We start from the raw sequence: 20,771 nt of genomic DNA, 5'->3' as shown, positions 1-20,771 counted from the left end.
CTCCTCACATTTCTTGATAACAAACTATAGTTTTGGCAAGTCAGTTAGGACATCTACTTTGTGCATGACACAAGTCATTTTTCCAACAATTGTTTACAGACAGATTATTTCACTTATAATTCCCTGTATCACAATTCCAGCAGGTCAGAAGTTTACATACACTAAGTATGTCAGTGCCTTTAAACAGCTTGGAAAATTTCAGAAAATGATGTCATGGCTTTAGAAGCTTCTGATAGGCGAATTGACATAATTTCAGTCAATTGGAGGTGTACCTGTGGATGTATTTCAAGGCCTACCTTCAAACTCAGTGCCTCTTTGCTTGACATCATGGGAAAATCAAAAGAAATCAGCCAAGACCTCAGAAAAAAAATTGTAGACCTCCACAAGTCTGGTTCATCCTTGGGAGCATTTTCCAAATGCCTGTAGGTACCACGTTCATCTTTACAAACAATAGTATGCAAGTATAAACACCAAGGGACCATGCAGCGGTCATACCGCTCAGGAAGGAGACGCGTTCTGTCTCCTAGAGATGAACGTACTTTGGTGCGAAAAGTGCAAATCACTCCCAGAACAACAGCAAAGGACCTGGTGAAGATGCTGGAGGAAACAGGTACAAAAGTATCTACAGTAAAACGAGTCCTATGTCGACATAACCTGAAAGGCTGCTCAGCAAGGAAGAAGCCACTGCCCCAAAAACCGCCATAAAAAAGCCAGATTACGGTTTGCAACTGCACATGGGTACAAAGATGGTACTTTTTGGAGAAATATCCTCTGGTCTGATGAAACAAAAATAGAACTTGGTTCTTCCAAATGGATAATGACCCCAAGCATACTTCCAAAGTTGTGGCAAAATGGCTTCAGGACAACAAAGTCAAGGTATTGGAGTAGCCATCACAAAGTCCTGACCTCAATCCCATAGAACATTTGTGGGCAGAACTGAAAAAGTGTGTGCGAGCAAGGAGGCCTACAAACCTGACTCAGTTACACCAGCTCTGTCAGGAGGAATGGGCCAAAATTCACCCAACTTATTGTGGGATGGTTGTGGAAGGCTACCCGAAACGTTTGACCCAAGTTAAACAATTTAAAGGCAATGCTACCAAATACGAATTGAGTATATGTAAACTTCTGACCCACTGGGAACGTGATGAAAGAAATTAAAGCTGAAATAAATAATTCTCCCTACTATTATTCTGACATTTCACATTCTTAGAATAAAGTGATCCTAACTGACCTAAGACAGGGAATTTTTACTAGGATTAAATGTCAGGAATTGTGAAAAACGGAGTTTAAATGTATTTGGCTAAGGTGTATGTAAACTTCCGACTTCAACTGTACATTGACTATCATGTTTTCATAGTTTACAGGTGGAAGACATACACTTGGGGGGCTGAGAAAATATACCTTCCAGTATATTTAGGGTTGTGATATTCAGTCTAACAAACAGCTGTCATTTAAGACAATAGTTAAAAGGTGGCTTTTAGATACTTAACTTATTAAAAGGGATATTCAATATTAAATACATTTTATTGTCAAACTCTAGAATTGCAGGAACTTTTTTATGGAAATATTAATGTGCATCATTATAATAAAACTCAGTCTTCATCTTTTGTGTCTTGATATAAATAAATATGCATGTGTGCATCATTATAATAACTCAGTATTTTGTATCTTAATATTTGCCTTGAAATACTTTCATTAATGATGGTGATGACTTATCCTTCCACTTATACTGTTGTTTTTTTAAATACCCCTCCATATACCCATCAAGAGAGGCATCATAAGTCATGTCAAACTGTGTAGAATTGCAGGAAATGCGTTTTAAAATGTCAAAACAAATTCTGGGTAATCCCCGGACACCCCTTCTGTTTGCCCTTCTCCCCTCCCAATATCTACACCATATTTTCGCCCTTGGTCTCTATTATTCCTGTGGTCTGTAATAATTATGTGGTGTATGCTAATATTAGTTAAGATGTGCGCCTGACTGTGACCATCTCTTGAGAGAAAAATCTCTGTTTTAACCATAAACTGCAAAAATAATACACTCAACTACATTAGTGATTGACAGGAAAAGGAGTAAAATGTTAAAGTGTGGTGGGTTGGATTCTGAATAGATAATAAATGAACAATGACATCCATGCACAACAGAGCACTGTTCTGTTTTTTTTTCTCTTGTAATACTACAGTGTTTGCTATGAAAACAGACTGAGTACTGTGCAAGGAACACAACACAGTGTAGGTTTACTCAAAGCATCCTCTGTTTTACCATCCATACAGCACAAGTCATGGAAGAAGATCAAGAACATGGTCCACTGGTCTCCGTTCGTCATGTCCTTCAAGAAGAAGTACCCTTGGATCCAGCTGGCGGGTCATGCAGGTAGGCCTTGACAACGCTGCTTCTGCAATGTGGGGATTCTGGGATAAGGCTATGGATGGAATGTGTGTTTCGTGTTCCGCTCTCTTTCTCCCGGCTGGATTTGATACGCTACAGTGACCATTGTGTTTGGAATTCAAATATAGTCTCATGCTAAGCATCGGGGATAAACTTGTACATCATATATTCAAAGGCTCAGTACTACAATTCTGGCATAGCTAAGAGTTTCATAATATTAGTATTTACTTTAACTAGGCTACCTGTAATTGAATATTTCACTCAGAATCAGATAAGACTTTTTCTTTAGCAACAGGACCAAGCAATGTAAACCAGGCCTACAACCTCTACTGTAGTTTGTCTAAATGTTTTTATTGCATGTGATGGTTCCTCTCAGGCAGTTTCAAGGCGGGGGCTAACGGGCGGATCCTGAAGAAGCACTGTGACTGTGAGCAGCGCTGCCTAGACTGGCTGATGAATGACGTGCTGCGGCCCTACGTACCGGCCTACCACGGAGACGTGGAGAAGGACGGGGAGAAGTACAACCAGATGGACGACCTACTCTCTGAGTTCGACCTGCCCTGCGTCATGGACTGCAAGATGGGCGTCAGGTGAGTGTCGGACACTGGAATGACACACTTTCATAGGCAGGTGCATCTCTGCGTTGAAGTTGCAATTAGGCACAGATCTAATCTCAGTTAAACGGCATGGTAACTCTCAGATCTCTTTGTTCCGGTTTGACAGGTTAGGGTAAGGTCCAATATTTAGTCAGGCAGACATCCATTAGGCCTAGCACCGAGGAATGACCATCACCCTCCCCTACAGTGAAGAGATCGTCCTATAGCTAGCAGACAGCCAGCTGGCCCCTCTCTCACACCATGGCTTAAATCAGCCTGTTGGGAAAGTGTTGTGAACCCAATTCCATTCCTTTGGGTTAATTATTTGGCTGTTGAACTCCACATACAGTGCCTTGCGAAAGTATTCAGCCCCCTTGAACTTTGCGACCTTTTGCCACATTTCAGGCTTCAAACATAAAGATATAAAACTGTATTGTTTTGTGAAGAATCAACAACAAGTGGGACACAATCATGAAGTGGAACTACATTTATTGGATATTTCAAACTTTTTTAACAAATCAAAAACTGAAAAATTGGGCGTGCAAAATTATTCGGCCCCCTTAAGTTAATACTTTGTAGCGCCACCTTTTGCTGCGATTACAGCTGTAAGTCGCTTGGGGTATGTCTCTATCAGTTTTGCACATCGAGAGACTGAAATTTTTTCACATTCCTCCTTGCAAAACAGCTCGAGCTCAGTGAGGTTGGATGGAGAGCATTTGTGAACAGCAGTTTTCAGTTCTTTCCACAGATTCTCGATTGGATTCAGGTCTGGACTTTGACTTGGCCATTCTAACACCTGGATATGTTTATTTTTGAACCATTCCATTGTAGATTTTGCTTTATGTTTTGGATCATAGTCTTGTTGGAAGACAAATCTCCGTCCCAGTCTCAGGTCTTTTGCAGACTCCATCAGGTTTTCTTCCAGAATGGTCCTGTATTTGGCTCCATCCATCTTCCCATCAATTTTAACCATCTTCCCTGTCCCTGCTAAAGAAAAGCAGGCCCAAACCATGATGCTGCCACCACCATGTTTGACAGTGGGGATGGTGTGTTCAGGGTGATGAGCTGTGTTGCTTTTACGCCAAACATACTCCTTCCATTTCAATATTATCGCTTGCACAGTGCTCCTTGGGATGTTTAAAGCTTGGTAAATCTTTTTGCATCCAAATCCGGCTTTAAACTTCTTCACAACAGTATCTCGGACCTGCCTGGTGTGTTCCTTGTTCTTCATGATGCTCTCTGCGCTTTTAACGGACCTCTGAGGCTATCACAGTGCAGGTGCATTTATACAGAGACTTGATTACACACAGGTGGATGGTATTTATCATCATTAGTAATTTAGGTCAACATTGGATCATTCAGAGATCCTCACTGAACTTCTGGAGAGAGTTTGCTGCACTGAAAGTAAAGGGGCTGAATAATTTTGCACGCCCAATTTTTCAGTTTTTGATTTGTTAAAAAAGTTTGAAATATCCAATAAATGTCGTTCCACTTCATGATTGTGTCCCACTTGTTGTTGATTCTTCACAAAAAATACAGTTTTATATCTTTATGTTTGAAGCCTGAAATGTGGCAAAAGGTCCGCAAAGTTCAAGGAGGCCGAATACTTTCGCAAGGCACTGTATGTGTTACAGTTGTCAAACTCTCCCTTGTTAAGTTTGCATCAGATGTATACCATATACGGGTTATAATTGTTCTCTCCTTAGCTACTTTGTAATGTTATTAGTGACCAGTGAAGTATTGGAGTGTCTTCCGAGCCACTTTAAACTGTATGCTAACAGGTCAGGCCTGTTTTGATACAGTATCCTATATTGCTGAAATTAATAGCTGTGTTGCTCTCTCCCTCTCCTCTCTTTTCCTCTCTAGCCCAGCTTTGTGTGCTCATGTGAACATTCTCTGGAAGGGCACTGCACTGCAGAGATGGACAGAGTTAGAGATAACCAGATGGCCAGGATATTAGCAAATTATAAACCGGCCTGTCCAAACACAACAATGTGGTGCAGCTCTAACAGGCTAAAGCCTGGCCTGTTATTGAGGTAGCTGGCTGCTGCAGCACAAATCAGAATTTGAATCTGCAAAGGAAAGGTTGAGAAAACAGAGGCCCTTATTCAGGGTTGAACTGAGGAAAAGGGAACCCCTCCTGTCTTCTAAAGTATATTATGTGAAATAAAACAGTTGCTCTTCTTCATTCACATGTTGGCTCCTGGGATATGATCACTCACTATAGCCACGACAATACTATCACAACTTTGTCAAACAAGAATTATCGTTATTGTATTGGACAATGTTTGTATTCCAAGATATAAAGAGTACAAATATCCTTTATATTGTCCCATAAAAGGACATTTATTTTGTTGCTGGACTGGTAACACCATAAAACCATAAAATCCCATTCAACAAGTCAGTACCAAACAGATAGGAATGAGTGAGTAATCTCTTTTGCTTCTCTGTCCACCAAAGGACATACCTGGAAGAGGAGCTGGCCAAGGCCCGTAAAAAGCCCAGTCTAAGGAAGGACATGTACCAGAAGATGGTGGAGGTTGACCCCCTGGCGCCCACACCGGAGGAGCAGGAGCAGCAGGCGGTCACCAAGCCCCGCTACATGAAGTGGAGAGAGACCATCAGCTCCACCGCTACACTAGGCTTCCGCATCGAGGGCATCAAGGTGAGGACAGCTGGACTGCTGTGTGAATGGACACTACAATGCATCGTGATATACAGTAAAGTGATGCATTGTAACGTTTACATTTCAGTCATTTAGCAGACGCGCTTATCCAAAGCAACTTATAGGAGCAATTAGGGTTAAGTGCCTTGGTCAAGGGCATATCGACAGATTTTTACCTTGTCACTCGGGTATTCAAACCAGCGACCTTTCAGTTACCTGCCCCATGCTCTTAACCGCTAGGCTACCTGCCATCATACTCTCGAAAACTCACTTAACAGTCAATTGTTGAGAAAATTAAACACTATAGGGAAGATGACAAAATCCTGCATATGCCAGTCTGTACATTCTGTAGTTACTAGTCAAAATTATAAATGGTGAAAAAAAGATCTCAAAATCTACCCATAAGGAAAAAAGTTATAATGGGAAATCGAGTGTGTAATTCTGCTTGTAAGGGCTGACCATGATGGTCCTGCTTGGTTTGCGTACAGACAACCTGCAGTCGCCCCTTAATAGCATTCCTCATACTAAGGGTTGCCAGGGCCAACAGGGGGGGATCCCTTCTCTTTAGTCTCAGTGTGTATAGGCTGTGTTGAGTGTTTTTGTCACAAATAGGGCCTGCTTGTGACACTTCTATTGACAGTAACATCAGTTGCTGAAGCATCCCATTCACTCCCACACACCATCAGTCTCCCTCCAAGCTGACATGAATAGATTCAGTGCAGCAGACATACAGACAGATGGTCTGATCATGTGATTCTGCCTCAGTAAAGCTAAGCATACTAATAGTCTTATTTGTAAAAAGCTGGGAGCAACAACAACAAAAAAGAGCATATCTGCAGCATATCCTTCCTAGGCAATTAGATTACATGAGGGTAGTCTAATACCTCCTAAAGCCAAGAGGGAGACATCCTGGCCATGTTTGGGCCGTAACACCGTCTTCCAGAATTTGTCTCCTCTAATGAGGGCCTGTGGTTTGACTCTGGAGGGCTACAGACAGATGTGCTGGATGAATAGTTCAGACTGGACCGGCAGTGTAGGGAGCAGCGGCAGGGCTGTCCGGAGTTTTCCACTCCAACCATGTCCATAGATGGCCTCGGCCCGCGGGGCTCCTCTGGCTCTCTCTGTTGTCATGACATCAGGGGTTGCCCTCGGAGACTGTGTGTGGAATCAAAAGGCTCTCTGAGTTTTTTGAGTGCACACAGCTGCTATTGTGTCTGTTGGGTCCCAGCTCAATGCCCATATTATTGTCTGCTTGCATATTAATGTTTGACAGACACTCTTATCCATAGTTACAGTTAGTGCATTCATCTTAAGACATTCATCTTAAGCTAGTTGAGACAACCTCCTACATTATTTATATTTATATATGTATATATATATATACACAATAGTGGGTGGACACCCCTTCAAATGAGTGGATTCGGCTATTTCAGCCACACCCGTTGATGACAGGTGTATAAAATAGAGCACACAGCCATGCAATCTTTATTGACAAACATTGGCAGTGGAATGGCCCGTACTGAAGAGCTCAGTGACTTTCAACGTGGCACTGTCATAGGATGCCACCTTTCCAACAAGTCAGTTTGTCAAATTTCTGCCCTGCTAGGGCTGCCCCGGTCAACTGTAAGTGCTGTTATTGTGAAGTGGAAACGCCTAGGAGCAACAAAGTCTCATCCGCGAAGTGGTAGGCCACACAAGCTCACAGAATGAGACCACAGAGTGCTGAAGAGTGTAGCATGTAAAAATCATCTGTCCTCTGTTGCAACACTCACTACCAAGTTCCAAACTGCGTCTGGAAGTAACGTCAGCACAATAACTGTTCGTCGGGAGCTTAATGAAATGGGTTTCCATAGTGGAGCTGCCACACACAAGCCTAAGATGACCTTGCACAATGCCAAGCGTCAGCTGGAGTGGTGCAAAGCTCGCCGCCATGGGACTCTGGAGCAGGGGGAACTTTTTTTCTGGAGTGATGAATCACGCTTCACCATCTGGCAGTCCAACGGACAAATCTGGGTTTGGCGGATGCCAGGAGAACACTACCTACCCGAATGCATAGTGCATAATGCATAATGCATAGTGCCAACTGTAAAGTTTGGTGGATGAGGATACTGGTCTGGGGCTGTTTTTCATGGTTCGAGCTATGCCACTTAGTTCCAGTGAATGGAAATCTTAACGCTACAGCAGACATTCTAGACGATTCTGTGCTTACAACTTTGTGGCAACAGTTTGGGGTAGGCTCTTTCCTGTTTCAGCATGACAATGCCCCCATGCACAAAGCCAGGTCCATACAGAAATGGTTTGTCGAGATCGGTGTGGAAGAACTTGACTGCCCTGCACAGACCTCAACCCCATTGAACACCTTTGAGATGAATTGGAACGCCGACTGCGAGCCAGGCCTAATCGCCCAACATCAGTGCCCGACCTCACTAATGCTCTTGTGGCTCAGTGAAATCAAGTCCCTGCAGCGATGTTCCAACATCTAGTGGAAAGCCATCCCAGAAGAGTGGAGGCTGTCATAGCAGTAAAGGGGGGACCAACTTCATATTAGTGATTTTGGAATGAGATGTTTGACAAGCAGGTGTCCATGGTCATGTAGTGTATCTACTGAGATAGTAAAGCACAGCTTTGTTGTTGTGTTTGAATATGTGCACATTAAGTATGTGCAGACGTGTCCTGCTGTCTAAGCAATATGATGCAAAACATTGGGCCACTTTCCTATTTTGTTCACCTCTTGCAGCAGGGTTTTCCTGTGTAGAGAAATGCCTACAGTATGTAGAATGGTATAGTAAGTTCCACGTTATGGGTCTGACTTTTGAAGTTATTTTGCCTCCCCTTGAATGATAGAGGTCTCAGACATAACATAATGTTGGAGGCCCCATCCTCAGCTCTTTCTTTCCCTTCCTCTTTGCAGAAGGAAGACGGGACGGTAAACAGAGACTTTAAAAAGACCAGGAGCAGAGAGCAAGTGACAGAGGCATTCACTGACTTTGTCAAAGGAAACCAGAACATCCTGGTGAGTGTGTGTGCATGTGTGTGTGAGTCTTTCAGTGTGTGTGTGTGTGAGAGAGTGTGTGCCTCCATCTGTCTGTGAGCCAGAGCCCCCTACCTCTGTGACAGACCTCCTTCCCTCTTCGTCACAGTCTAAAGGCCTCTGGAGGGAGCTCCCATGGACTTCCCCCTCTCTAATGGCCCAGGAAGTGAGGTTATAGCCGGGGAGGCTGTGTGTGATGTTGGCCTCCCAGGGTTCTGGAAACAGGGCAGGGAAAGGGAAAGTAAAGAGAAAGGGGGATACCTAGTCAGTTGTACAACGGAATGCATTCAACTGAAATGTGTCTTCCGCATTTAATCCAACCTGAAACTAAACATTCAAAAAAGATTTCCTCCATTCCATTCAAACAAGATTTCCTCCATTCCATTCCACATTGGTTTGTCATGTGTTTATCTGGCACCACTAGGCTCAAGCCAAGGCTGGCAAGCCCAGCCAAACCCACTATCTCTGTCATTGTGTGGTGGGCCTTGGCCCCACTGTTGTGTACTTAACTGTCACTCATGTGTGGCCTTTATCTCTCTCTCTACTGAGCTGATCTGTTGGCCAATAAGGTTTGCACTATGGAGTTATCAAAATTCACACAATGGTCTGTTTATGAGTAACGTTGTGTAATGAATACAGATTTCAATTCAGTTCAATTTTGTGGTATTTCTAACATAGTTTGTACATGAAATAACACACTTTCACCTTGAGCCTTGAATTAATGAAAGCTTTCCCACATCTCCCTGGGTAGATTGAATAATACCTATTTTGTTCTCGCCTGTCTGTTTTCAGAACTGTTATCTGGACAGACTGAAGGAAATCATGAACACTCTGGAAATATCAACCTTCTTCAAGACCCACGAGGTAAACAAAATCAATTTTTGTCCTCCGCTGGTATTTTATCTACAGTTGTAACATTTACTGAAATGAACGCATTTGAGATCCGCCCATATACCACTCAACTGATACAGGAGGCTACAATCTGGGCAGTGGAAATACATGAACAATGGCATCTATACAAACACCAACTAATCACAGGACATTGTTATTCCAAACAGGAAGCGTAGTCAGGCTCAGGCACGTGAACTGATAGGGCTCAACCGATGCCTGAGTACATGCCCTTTGCCCCCCAATGACAAAGTGCCCTTGCAGCTCGGTGGATTTAAGACATTTTATGTATAACTTTTTTATTACATTTTAAATGTAACGAATTGCACATCAAACTAGCTAATTTCATAAGCTCTCGAATATCAGAAAAGGTCCCCCTCCCCCGCCCCAAGAGCTCACTCGTCTGACTTGCACGCAGTGGCCATTGGCACCGGGCATGGAGACTTGAATACTGGTAGGAGGCTACTTTTGAGTTGGATCTGTCCTATGTGTCTCTGACTGTTAGTGACAAAGAATGGGGCATTTCCGCTGCTTCTTAGTAAGATGCAGATTTCAGCTGCAATTAAGTTAAAACAAGTTTGTTTCAATAGCATAGCTGACTATTACATCATCATTCACTCTGATCAGATGATATTTATTTAACTAGGAAAGTCAGTTAAGAACAAATTATTATTTACAATCATGGCCGACACCGACCAAACCCTAACGACGCTGGGCCAATTGTGCACCATCCTATTGGACTCCCAATCACGGCCAGTTGTGATACAGCCTGGAATCAAACCAGGGTCTGTAGTGACGCCTCTAGCACTGAGATGCTGTGCCTTAGACTGCTGCGCCACAAGGGAGGCCAAATAGGTAGACACTCTTCCCGATGTCAATCATCTAGGCCTAGGAGTCACTGGCATTAGCTTGCATACAATGTGTGATGATGGCTGTTGTTGCAGATAGCCCCCCTTCTTGGTGCTGTGGCGTTTCAGAGGAAATGTTGAGACACAGGCCCTTGAACAAACCTCCCAGGAATAACCTATGTATGTTAACCCCTCAGATATACCTACTGTATGTGAAACCAGTGGGTCTTTATAGTAACATTTGATCTAACTTTAGCCCTCAATGGCTAAAACGGGTTATTTCCAAGTAATGAGCTCTGTACATCTCTATGAGTAAGACACACCTGTAAAATGTAATCATCTGGATTGCACTTGTACAGTATAATGTTTTTTCCCTGTCAATGCCTTAATGAGTATTTAACTACAGAAAGCATAGGATCATTAGATCAAATAAGTATCTGAACCTCCAAGTCATAAGGTGAAGTTTAACAGTAAAAGAATGTGTACGGTGTAAGTACATTGAAGGATGTTGATTTAATGGGCAGTTATTTACTCAATGCCGATAACAACCTTTACATGATTATATATGGCGATATAGACCATACAAAATTCTTCATTAGGCTTCTCCCTCTTTATTCTTAGATGGCTACCATACACACATTTCAAATACATTTTAAAATGATGTCTTAGCCTATTCTAAACAGGGGAAAAAGTGTTATTTTAACTGCTAGTTTATGTATTTGGTGCTGACAGAGATCTCAGTGTTTTGAGGGCTAAGATGGATCCCTCTCTCCTTCTCTTCTTCCCCAGGTGATTGGCAGCTCACTGTTGTTCGTCCACGACAAGCGGGAGCAGGCCAAGGTGTGGATGATAGACTTTGGGAAGACCACCCCTCTGCCTGAGGGACAGGTCCTGAGTCACAGAGCCACCTGGGAGGAAGGCAACCGTGAGGACGGCTACCTCTATGGCCTGGACCACCTTATAGACATTCTCACCCAAATGGTGGTGACCCCAGAGCCAGACTCACTCTGAGAGGACCGTCCTGTCACCTCTGTCAACCCATCCCCACCTCGACCCTACCCCCCCTGACAGGACCACCACCTCGCACTACAGTGACGCCTCTGGTGTCCCCAAAAAGCTACCCCATCTCTCTGTCCCTTCCTTATTCCCCCTCTCCCTGGCCCCAGAAAACAAACTGTAACCACATAAGTGAAATGTGATCACTGTTTTGTGTAAACTTGTAGATTCTGTACATACTGCTGTACAGTGTGTTTCTGTTCTGATGAGACCATGGGTTAGGTTCTTTCTCTGCAGCTAGTCCCGTGACAAGCCTTCTTGAGATTTTAGTTGGTTTTGTTTAATGAGGGTTCTTTAAAAAAATTATTTTAGTGTTAGCTAACATTGTAGAGCACTTCTTGCTTTCATAGAGGATTACATTTCTTATGAGTTACAACTTCTATGGTGCTTGGCCTTGTGGTGAAAGAGAGACCATTGAAATAGTTATATTCAGCAGTCGGGCACTTCCTGTGTTTTTAAACTAACATACAATTTAACATTGACAGAAAATGTCAAGGGTCAATATTACCCTTTTTAGCTGATAGGATTGCCATATTCCATTTCCTTTATGTGATTGTATTTGTGACCCCCTTTCCAGAATTCTCCAATGTTTATAATTAGTTTGTTTCTCATTGTGTTACAAAAGCTATTGTAATAGTGCACTTGAGACTGTGTGCCGTGATGTGCCTGTCTATATTCATTTCAGTGCCTTCAGAGTGAAAGTAGAGAAGGTTGCATGAGTAGATTGCCCTCCGATATGCACTAAGAACCTATTTTATTAAGGCTAATGTTGACATTCCTGGAATCAACCATTGAGGAGTGACTATCAGTTCAGAGGTAAATGTACATGAAGCAGAGGGAGTAGGCGACTGCCTGGTCTCTAACAGGAAGTGGCCCTTAACCAAGTAAGAATGAGTTTGCATTCTAAATATTCCAAGTTCTTCAGCCATTCAGAACACTTAAAAAGACCAGGTTTTATTCTCTTATTGTCATGATTCCCTTAGTCAGAGGTGGCATCACCTGTGATACTCTGTCATTAATGTATATGGCCTAGCATTGTACACCCATAATAATCACTGCTCTTGAATGAACCCATCCCATCCTGTTTTCCAAGGAACCTGTTCTTGAGGGGAGTTTGTTATTGTGCACAAGGCAGCTTGTGATTGCTGTTTGCATGGCTATTTGCTATTCAAATCTACCATTCCTGCCTCTTGCCCAAACATCCTGAGGTGGCAAACAAAACTAATGGGATTTCTGTCTATTGGCTAGCAGGTTTATAAACAGGGAGACACTGTCATCATTGTCTGATTGTATTGAATTAGCATTAAGTCATGTTTTGGTGACAATCACACACGCATGACATGGACCATAGAAAGAGTGACTGACATTGTATGGTAGGTTTTTTTAATGGCAGTTAATACCATTTTTTATATGTTGTTTAGCTTACATTAATCATTTAATAGTAATTTCCCTTTAATAGCCATATTAGATACAATATTCTCAGTTATGAGAGTGAAGTGAGGGTGTCCTTGTTTTGTAATGACGGCTCTCTCACCTTTATCTGAGGGACTGAGAGGGGTGTGGTGTGGTGTGTTAGAATGGCAAACATAATGTCCCAAGGAAACAGGGCTCACTTCTCCAAGGCCTTCAATTGGTTGAGGCAGATGATCCTAGCAAGAGAAAATAGACAAATAGTTTTGACTCTAGGTGTCAAACTTGTCTTGTCTTTGAGTGCCATCAAACTACTTTACCGATGTAGCAGGGATAACCATCAACTTGACACTTAAAAAAAGGAATTCAGTTGGTAAATTGAGAGTGAAACTATAGGCTTACTGCATTAGAATGGAAAGCACAGACATAAAGAGTGGAGTGCCCTCTGCTGTTACTGAATTGTATTACACTGAGCAGCATAAAACAAATGACATGGGTGTATTTTACAGAAACACATTTTGACTTTGATTTAAAAATGTTGCCTTCATTCTCTTACTTCATTATTTCTGGAGTACCTTCTTTCAAATCCCTACGTTGTCATTGTGCTTGTAGTTTTTGTGTAGTCTCTTAGAATGATGTACTCATGACCATATTTATTTCTTTGTGACACTTGCACAAGAACACTAAATGTAGCTAGCTGCATGTGATTTTATTTTTTTACAATCCTGTCATTTTGCTTAAACTCAGTCATGATATAATAATTTAGTAGGTCACTGTAACATAGGCCCGACTCACTGCTTCTTACAATGTGTAAATCATACTGTATGTTTTAGAGATGAACAAGAAGTCTGTGTTCTGTGCACTCTACCAGGTGTTCTTTGTGCCTATGATCTGTGAGACCTAGTTTCGGGCTATGCTGGCCACGGAGTGGTTTGTTGACGTGGAGATTGTCATAGCAATGTCATCTGTCATCCCGGTCCAGGTTGACATGATTGTGTCCTTCGTCTCCTAGCCTTGTGCTGTGACACTGTGGGGATGTTGTGATTGATATACACACACACTGTGCCTTTAGGTCCTCTGGTCATTGTGCTGTCATTACCCATGGATCTTCTTATATAAATCATGCCATCATGTCAATACTGCAAGCAAAACTACCCACTGGGCACACACTGGTTAAATCAACTTTGTTTCCACGTCATTTCAATGAAATTACGTTGAACCAACGTGGAATAGACGTTGAATTGACGTCTGCCCAGTGGGTATGCTTGGCTGTACAATTTTACCGTAGTAAATTTGAACGGAGTGGTTTAAATGCTACCACTTGTTTGTGCCTTTTATTTCAATGTACTGCTCTCTGTCTTGGTTACGGCACATGTAAATTTAGTTATTCCACATGGACTTCTTGTCAAGCACTTTTCACACAACCCGTTCTTAATGAATATTTACACCATGTCATGTGTGGGACAAATCTCCCTAGCCCCATCCATACCTGATTCTAACTTGCGTCCTTTGTCTGGATCTTGTCCACATTCTGATTGTGCGCAAATTTTTAGACAGGTGTGGACAATCGAAAATCACATTGTGATCTGATTATGATCAGATCATCCTGTCCGCATCCGGAGGTAGTCAGACATGCATTGTGTCTGGATATCTTACAAGTCTAGACAGATCTGGACAGAATCAATATGTGTCTTACATCAAATAAATATATCATATTTTGAAAGAATAGCAGTGAAATAATCTGCTTAAAGGAAGGGACCAGGACATCTAGTCACAATGCAAACACAGTGGATGGATAGCAGACGCATTTTAACCATATGTAGACACATTTCTGGAAATATGGGCACAATCAGAATGAAGAAAAGATCAAGAGACAAGGACCAATGTTAGCACCAGGTATAAACAGGGCTCCTGTCTCTTCATCTCCCTGTTCTGCCTGACCAATTTTCATCTAATAAGAGCCTGTTCAGACATTAGGCCACAAGCACAGGAAGATGTAGCCTAGATAAGGTACATGTAAGGATGTACATGGCAGCATGCTTTCAGATCCCCCCCAGAAAGGAGAAGTGCATCATCCCACCCCTAGGCTCTTCGCTGCATGGTGTTTTTGTCTAAGAATATACCTTTTCGTGTTAAATACGCAAACAAGATTATGCTCAGAATATAAACGCAACCGTTTACATGACGACTGAAAGGCACAGAGTCAACAGCACCCTAGCACCACAACAACAATACATGTTTTAAATGTAACATTTATTTAACTAGGCAAGTCAGTTAAGAACAAATTCTTATTTACAATGACAGCCTACCAGGGAACAGTGGGTTACCTGCCTTGTTCAGGGGCAGAACAACAGATTTTGACCTTGTCAGCTCAGGGATTCAATCCCGAAACCTTTCAGTTACTGGCCCAACACTCTAACCACTACCAATAAAGCATAAAACCACTACCAAGAACCACAACCCAAGATGAGGCAGTCATTTCCAACATGGCATTGTAGCAGATGAAGTGTTGTTAGTATGTACTTCTATAGCTACAGTTTGGCCACCAGCATAGATCAAAACACATATAATGTCAACACTCCCAAGCACTGGGAGTATAAATATAGATGATTCTAATGCTATAGATTTAACTAAGCAAGTCAGTTAAGAACAAATCCTTATTTACAATGACAGCCTACCCCAGACAAACCCTAATGACACTGGGCCAATTGTGTGCTGCCCTATGGGAATCCCAATAACAGCCAGTTGTGACACAGCCTGGAATTGAACCAGGGTCTGGAGTGATGCCTCTAGCACAGAGATGTAGAGCCTTAGACCACTGCGCCATTCAGGAGTCCATTATGCTGAAGAACATCTCCCACACATTCAACCTAAAGTAGCTTACGCCACAAAATGCACCATTGGTCAATTACTGTATAACAAACTGTTGATTTCCTCTGAAATAGTTACATCACCGAAATAGTACTAGGCTCTTTTGTTTTTTAGATGCACCTGTTGCCACCTAGTGGCCAAACTACACAATACCAAGCAGATCTTACACGTAGATGGAAGGTCAGGGGGCATGAGAAACATTTCATCTCCACAAACACAACTCTGAGAGTGCGTCAGAGCTATAGGTCAGTACAAGCACTAGATATATACATATAAAATACCAGTCAAAAGTTTGGACATACCTACTCATTCCAGGGTTTTTCTTTATTTGTACTATTTTCTACGTTGTGGAACAATAGTGAAGACATCAAAACTATGAAATAACATATTTGAGATTCTTCAAAGGTGCCACCCTTTGTCTTGATGACATGATGCCAGATGTGTTATTTCATAGTTTTGATGTCCACTATTAGTCTACAATGTAGAAAATGGTAAAAAAATAAAGAAAAACCCTTATATGAGTAGGTTTGTCCAAATGTTTGACTGGTACTGTATATATGTGTTTGTGTGTGTATAACAACAGAGCTAAAACATAAAAACTAGAAAATTAAAGTAAGTGTGAGAGGAGGTGGTGTGGTGTGGCTGAGTGAGAATGATGATGATCTTATTGAGTTGCTTGGATATTTATTCCCCAAAGCAGGAGGAGAGGACTTCCTTATTTAGTAACGCTTGGCCTGAGTCAGGCTGCTGGCAGGGAGCCTAAGAAATGTTGTTGGTCTGGAGAGAGGGAGGCTTGGAGAGGGGCCATGCATAAAACCCACCCACACATGTTTACATACTATTTGTATATCTACAGCTGTACAACATTTTGGATCATTTTTTACATTTTGGATTATTATGTGCTTGTTGACATTTAAAGCATTGATTGAAAGGGACTAGCAACATAGGCATTTCGCTGCACACGCCATAACACCTGCTAAACTGTGTAGGCAACCAATACAATTTCATTTGACATCTTCCTCGCTCTTTCTCCTCTCTTCTTCTCTCCTCCATTACCCATATTTCCACCTGCACTAGGTGCAACATATTGTAGCCAGTAGCTGACGTGTGTAACAGGGTAACCCTTTCTGCCTGTCATCTTGTGAAGTGTCGCTATAACAGGGCTCAGGGCTCATTGTCAGAGACGACAACAGTGACAAGGCAAATCTCAGTCATGGGGCAGGATGGCATGTCAGCTGTCATCAACTGAACTGGATGTAATATGTTTATAACATTTTTAAAAAACGCTACGTTCTATGAATGTTACAAAACTACGAGTAAAGAAAAGGCTTTGAAGTTAGTTTGCGCATACAGTTTGCTGGGAAGTACAGTTCTGTGAATACACACATCCTTCAACAGAAGTTGGTCATGAATGAACGCAATCTGTCTAGAGAGCTGGCAAGGCTATGTTGTGATGGCTCTCTCCCAGACCTGTGTTTTATTACTGTGGTTTTATAACAGCTCTGGGGGTGGAGGAAGAGATATGACCCCCTCAGATTGACTGATGACAGGCTTTATGTGGCCCTGGTGATACATGTTTCACTGGGCTGCCTACAGGAATCAGAAGAGGTTACTGTAAGAGCTTGTATGTGTGTGTGTGTGGGGGGGGTGGGGTACCGGAGGTCCCCACAAGGAAAATCGTCCCTCATGGGGACCTTTCCCAGGTCCCCACGAGGTCAAAGGCTATTTTAGGCTTATGGGTTAGCGTGTGTGTGCATGTGTGTGTATGTGTGTGTGTGTGTGAGGCAGGGGGTGAGGCAGGCAGGGTACATGAGTGAGAGCAGAGATCAGGTTGTGGGAATTTCCCTAGATGGTTATGAATCACTGTGGTGATATGCCCAATTTCCTCCTGGGATGGGAGTATCACTGGTCTGTATAAATCACACGTCCCCTACTGTAAACGACAGTCATATCAATCAATTGCCCGATCAATCAAACAGAGAAATCGATGAGGTCAATTTGTAGAGGTTTGGGTTGCATTTGAACTAATTCCATTAATGCCATTCAATGGTCCTAGCTGACTGCCTTAGTGTGAGGGACATCACGTCTATGGTAGAAAACACCCAAGATGCATGCTGCTGTCAGAACATATTTGGTTCCTGGGTTCTGACAGTAGGCCAAACAACGATGTACAACATACAGGTAAGTGACAAAATAAAGGAAACACTTGAGTAAATTAGGGTTCTGGCGGCTCTGTTATGGTGTGGGGTGTACTTTCTTGGCATGGTTTAAGTCCACTCAACCACTTAGAGGGTAAGGTAAACACCAATTAATACACCACCATTCTGAGTGATCACCTTCAACCTAGGGTTGGGAGTGTTTTCATCCAGGATGACATTGCCCCCATGCACAGGGCGCGAGTGGTCACTAAATGGTTTGATGAGCATGAAAACGATGTAAACCATATGCCATGGCCGTCTCAGTCACCAGATCTTAACCCAGTTGATCACTTATGGGAGTTTCTGAAGTGACGCCTGAGCAGCCAGGTCACCCGTGATACGAGTCAGTAGTCTACATCCATCCATGTCTGAGGACATTGAAAGATGCCATGGAAACCAGCCATTAGGGGCAACAGTGAGTGCTGTTACCTTCAAGTAGGTTTTGGTTTTGCTAAAGTGTTGTGGATGGGGATGGTGGATATGCGTAAGCATTTGCCTCTGGTGCCAAAAGGTTGAATGTTCAAATCTAGCAATAGAAGTTGTTTTTGAGATTTTGGTTTTAAACCTAACCCAAACCTTAACCCTTACCTTAACCATTCAGAGTTAATGCCTAACCTTAACTCTAACCTTAAAAATGCAGAGTTAATGCCTATGTAACCTCGCCCCTACCTGGGCTCGAAACAGGGAACCTCACACGTCGACAACAGCCACCCACGAAGCATCGTTACCCATCGCGCCACAAAAGCCACGGCCCTTGCAGAGCAAGGGGAACAACTACTTCAAGGTCTCAGAGCGAGTGACGTCACCGATTGAAATGCTATTAGCACGCACCACCGCTAATTAGCTGGCCATTTCACATCGGTTACACCTAAACTTAACCTTAAACACTTAGAAAGGTGACGTTTGCAGCAACTTTCGAAATGTGATGTTTGAGAAACATGAATGAACGTCTAATTCTGACGTGAGACTGTGAGAGCTAGTTGGCCTGAGACAGCATTTTCCAGCACCATCAACAAAACAACCAATTATGACATTTCCCATAGAAAAAAGGTGTTGCATCCCTCCAATAGAGTTCCAGACACTTGTAGAATATATGCCAAGACTCATTGTAGCCCTTCTGGTTCGAGGTGGCCAAATGGTCTATTAAGACACAACGTTGTTTCATTTATTTTGGCAGTGGCCTGTACATCACCAAGTATTACCTTTACTTTACATTTTGTACACTCCATACAGATTCCGGGCCAACTGTACGCATGTGTTGTTTATTCAGTGATACCACTGAGAAACAGAGCATCTGCTGGTAGAGAATACGTCTTGCACATTCCCAGAGCCAACAGCATCATGGGAAACAGAGAGTGGAATGCTGGAGACCCACTTGACAGAAACGCAGAGGAATGAGGAAATGTATGCCACACCTCTAAGAAGCCTCAGACTGAGAAGCAGAGCTGTGTCCTCACCATATCCGCAGTGTAGATGACGCATTGTTTCCCATTACATTCCCTCACATTATCTGGTGCAGAAAAGGAACATAAGATAAGTGCTGTGAAAAGGAATGATATTAGACATCTTTGTCAACCAGTGATGTTGAACAAAACTCCTTTGCTATTAGTGGTATTGTAAATACAAATGAGTCTCTCCAGGCCAAGGTACCATGATACTGTAGGTGTACACTACAAGGATGAGATGGTGAAGATTCATGAAACGAGAAACGACTACCGAGACCTTGTATAGTCAGGGTATCAGTGGCACCATTGTTGACGTGAGCAGTCTCCTATTGTCTTTTAATAAAGTTCAGAGCGCTCCCTACTGGCCTGTAATGTCATGGTTGAAACAATAACCCAATGCTTTTCTCGCACAGAGGCTTTGGGATCAAATCCCAACTGTCTCTGTGTATCACTGTCTTACCATCACAGTATTGAACAACCAAAGACAGAGAATTTGAGTATGTTTATATTTGTTGCTATCTCCAGCACTGTTATAAAATTATTTAATATCCACTACCCTAACCTCAGGTAGCTTAAAAATACAGAATAGCACTTTACTGTCTCCCAATCAGTAATGGAATGCTGTGTATTGTCTGTCGCTGCCTGAAAAGATCTAGCATGAAAGCCCATTCTACCAGGAGAGAGAATGACTTATTTGGAGAAAAGGGATCCATTAGCCTGCTATCAAAGGGAGGGAATTCCACTGAGACACATTTAAAGGACAAATACAGTAACAATAGCCTTTTTACTGTTGACTCAAAAGAGATGATGTCTGTCTGTCTGCTGTTATGGAACAGAGATAGAGAGGACATCCAAGGACAACCATTATCCTGCATGCTACATCCATATCATCCTGAAATGTGTTTTCAGTCTGGTTGCATGTGGAATAATAACATCCGAGACACAAAATACACATTTCTTTATGTAAATTCCTTATTATACCTTAGACAATATATCTTAGGACAACTGTGAGGCAAAGTCTGCCCACCCATGACAAGTCATACGGTTTCCTAATACCTTTGAGCTCTGCCCTGACGACGAGAGCACGCAGTCAGCTTTGTCTCTATCATCTCTCCCGCTCAGCACAATCGCTGACCCCTCCCTGGCCATCGCTATCCTCCCCTCTCTCAAAGCCTCTGTGTCCCTCAATGGCACCTTTTGTTCAAGTGATGTTGCCATTGCAAGTGGAGAAGTACCAGAAACATCTCCACAATAGATCTGCATATGAGGAAAAAAAATAGCCGGTTCAATGGGAATGGCCTAGCAACAGCTCTGACCGATCAGGACAAGAGAAAGCCTTTTAAACCTTGAACAAAATTCAGTACAAACACAGAG

General features: G+C 42.6%; 1 protein-coding gene across 3 annotated transcripts in view; it reads left to right on the top strand.

Annotated features, from left to right (window-relative positions):
* The window catches only part of itpkb (inositol-trisphosphate 3-kinase B), a 48,069-nt gene extending 33,869 nt beyond the window's left edge, over positions 1–14,200 (top strand). For all 3 annotated transcript variants that reach the window (XM_042300770.1, XM_042300769.1, XM_024377582.2), the window contains exons 3-8: positions 2,275–2,374; positions 2,766–2,979; positions 5,446–5,650; positions 8,562–8,663; positions 9,474–9,545; positions 11,207–14,200. In XM_042300770.1, the coding sequence (XP_042156704.1) occupies positions 2,275–2,374; positions 2,766–2,979; positions 5,446–5,650; positions 8,562–8,663; positions 9,474–9,545; positions 11,207–11,428 (915 nt within the window). In that variant the 3' untranslated portion in view covers positions 11,429–14,200. The remainder of the gene's footprint in view (positions 1–2,274; positions 2,375–2,765; positions 2,980–5,445; positions 5,651–8,561; positions 8,664–9,473; positions 9,546–11,206) is intronic.
* The last annotated feature ends 6,571 nt before the right edge of the window (positions 14,201–20,771 follow it).

The sequence above is a fragment of the Oncorhynchus tshawytscha genome, linkage group LG18 (genome assembly GCF_018296145.1).
Source record: "Oncorhynchus tshawytscha isolate Ot180627B linkage group LG18, Otsh_v2.0, whole genome shotgun sequence".
Taxonomy (NCBI): domain Eukaryota; kingdom Metazoa; phylum Chordata; class Actinopteri; order Salmoniformes; family Salmonidae; genus Oncorhynchus; species Oncorhynchus tshawytscha.
The sequence above is the reverse complement of the archived record's forward strand: the minus strand, read 5'-3'. Positions and strand labels throughout refer to the sequence as shown.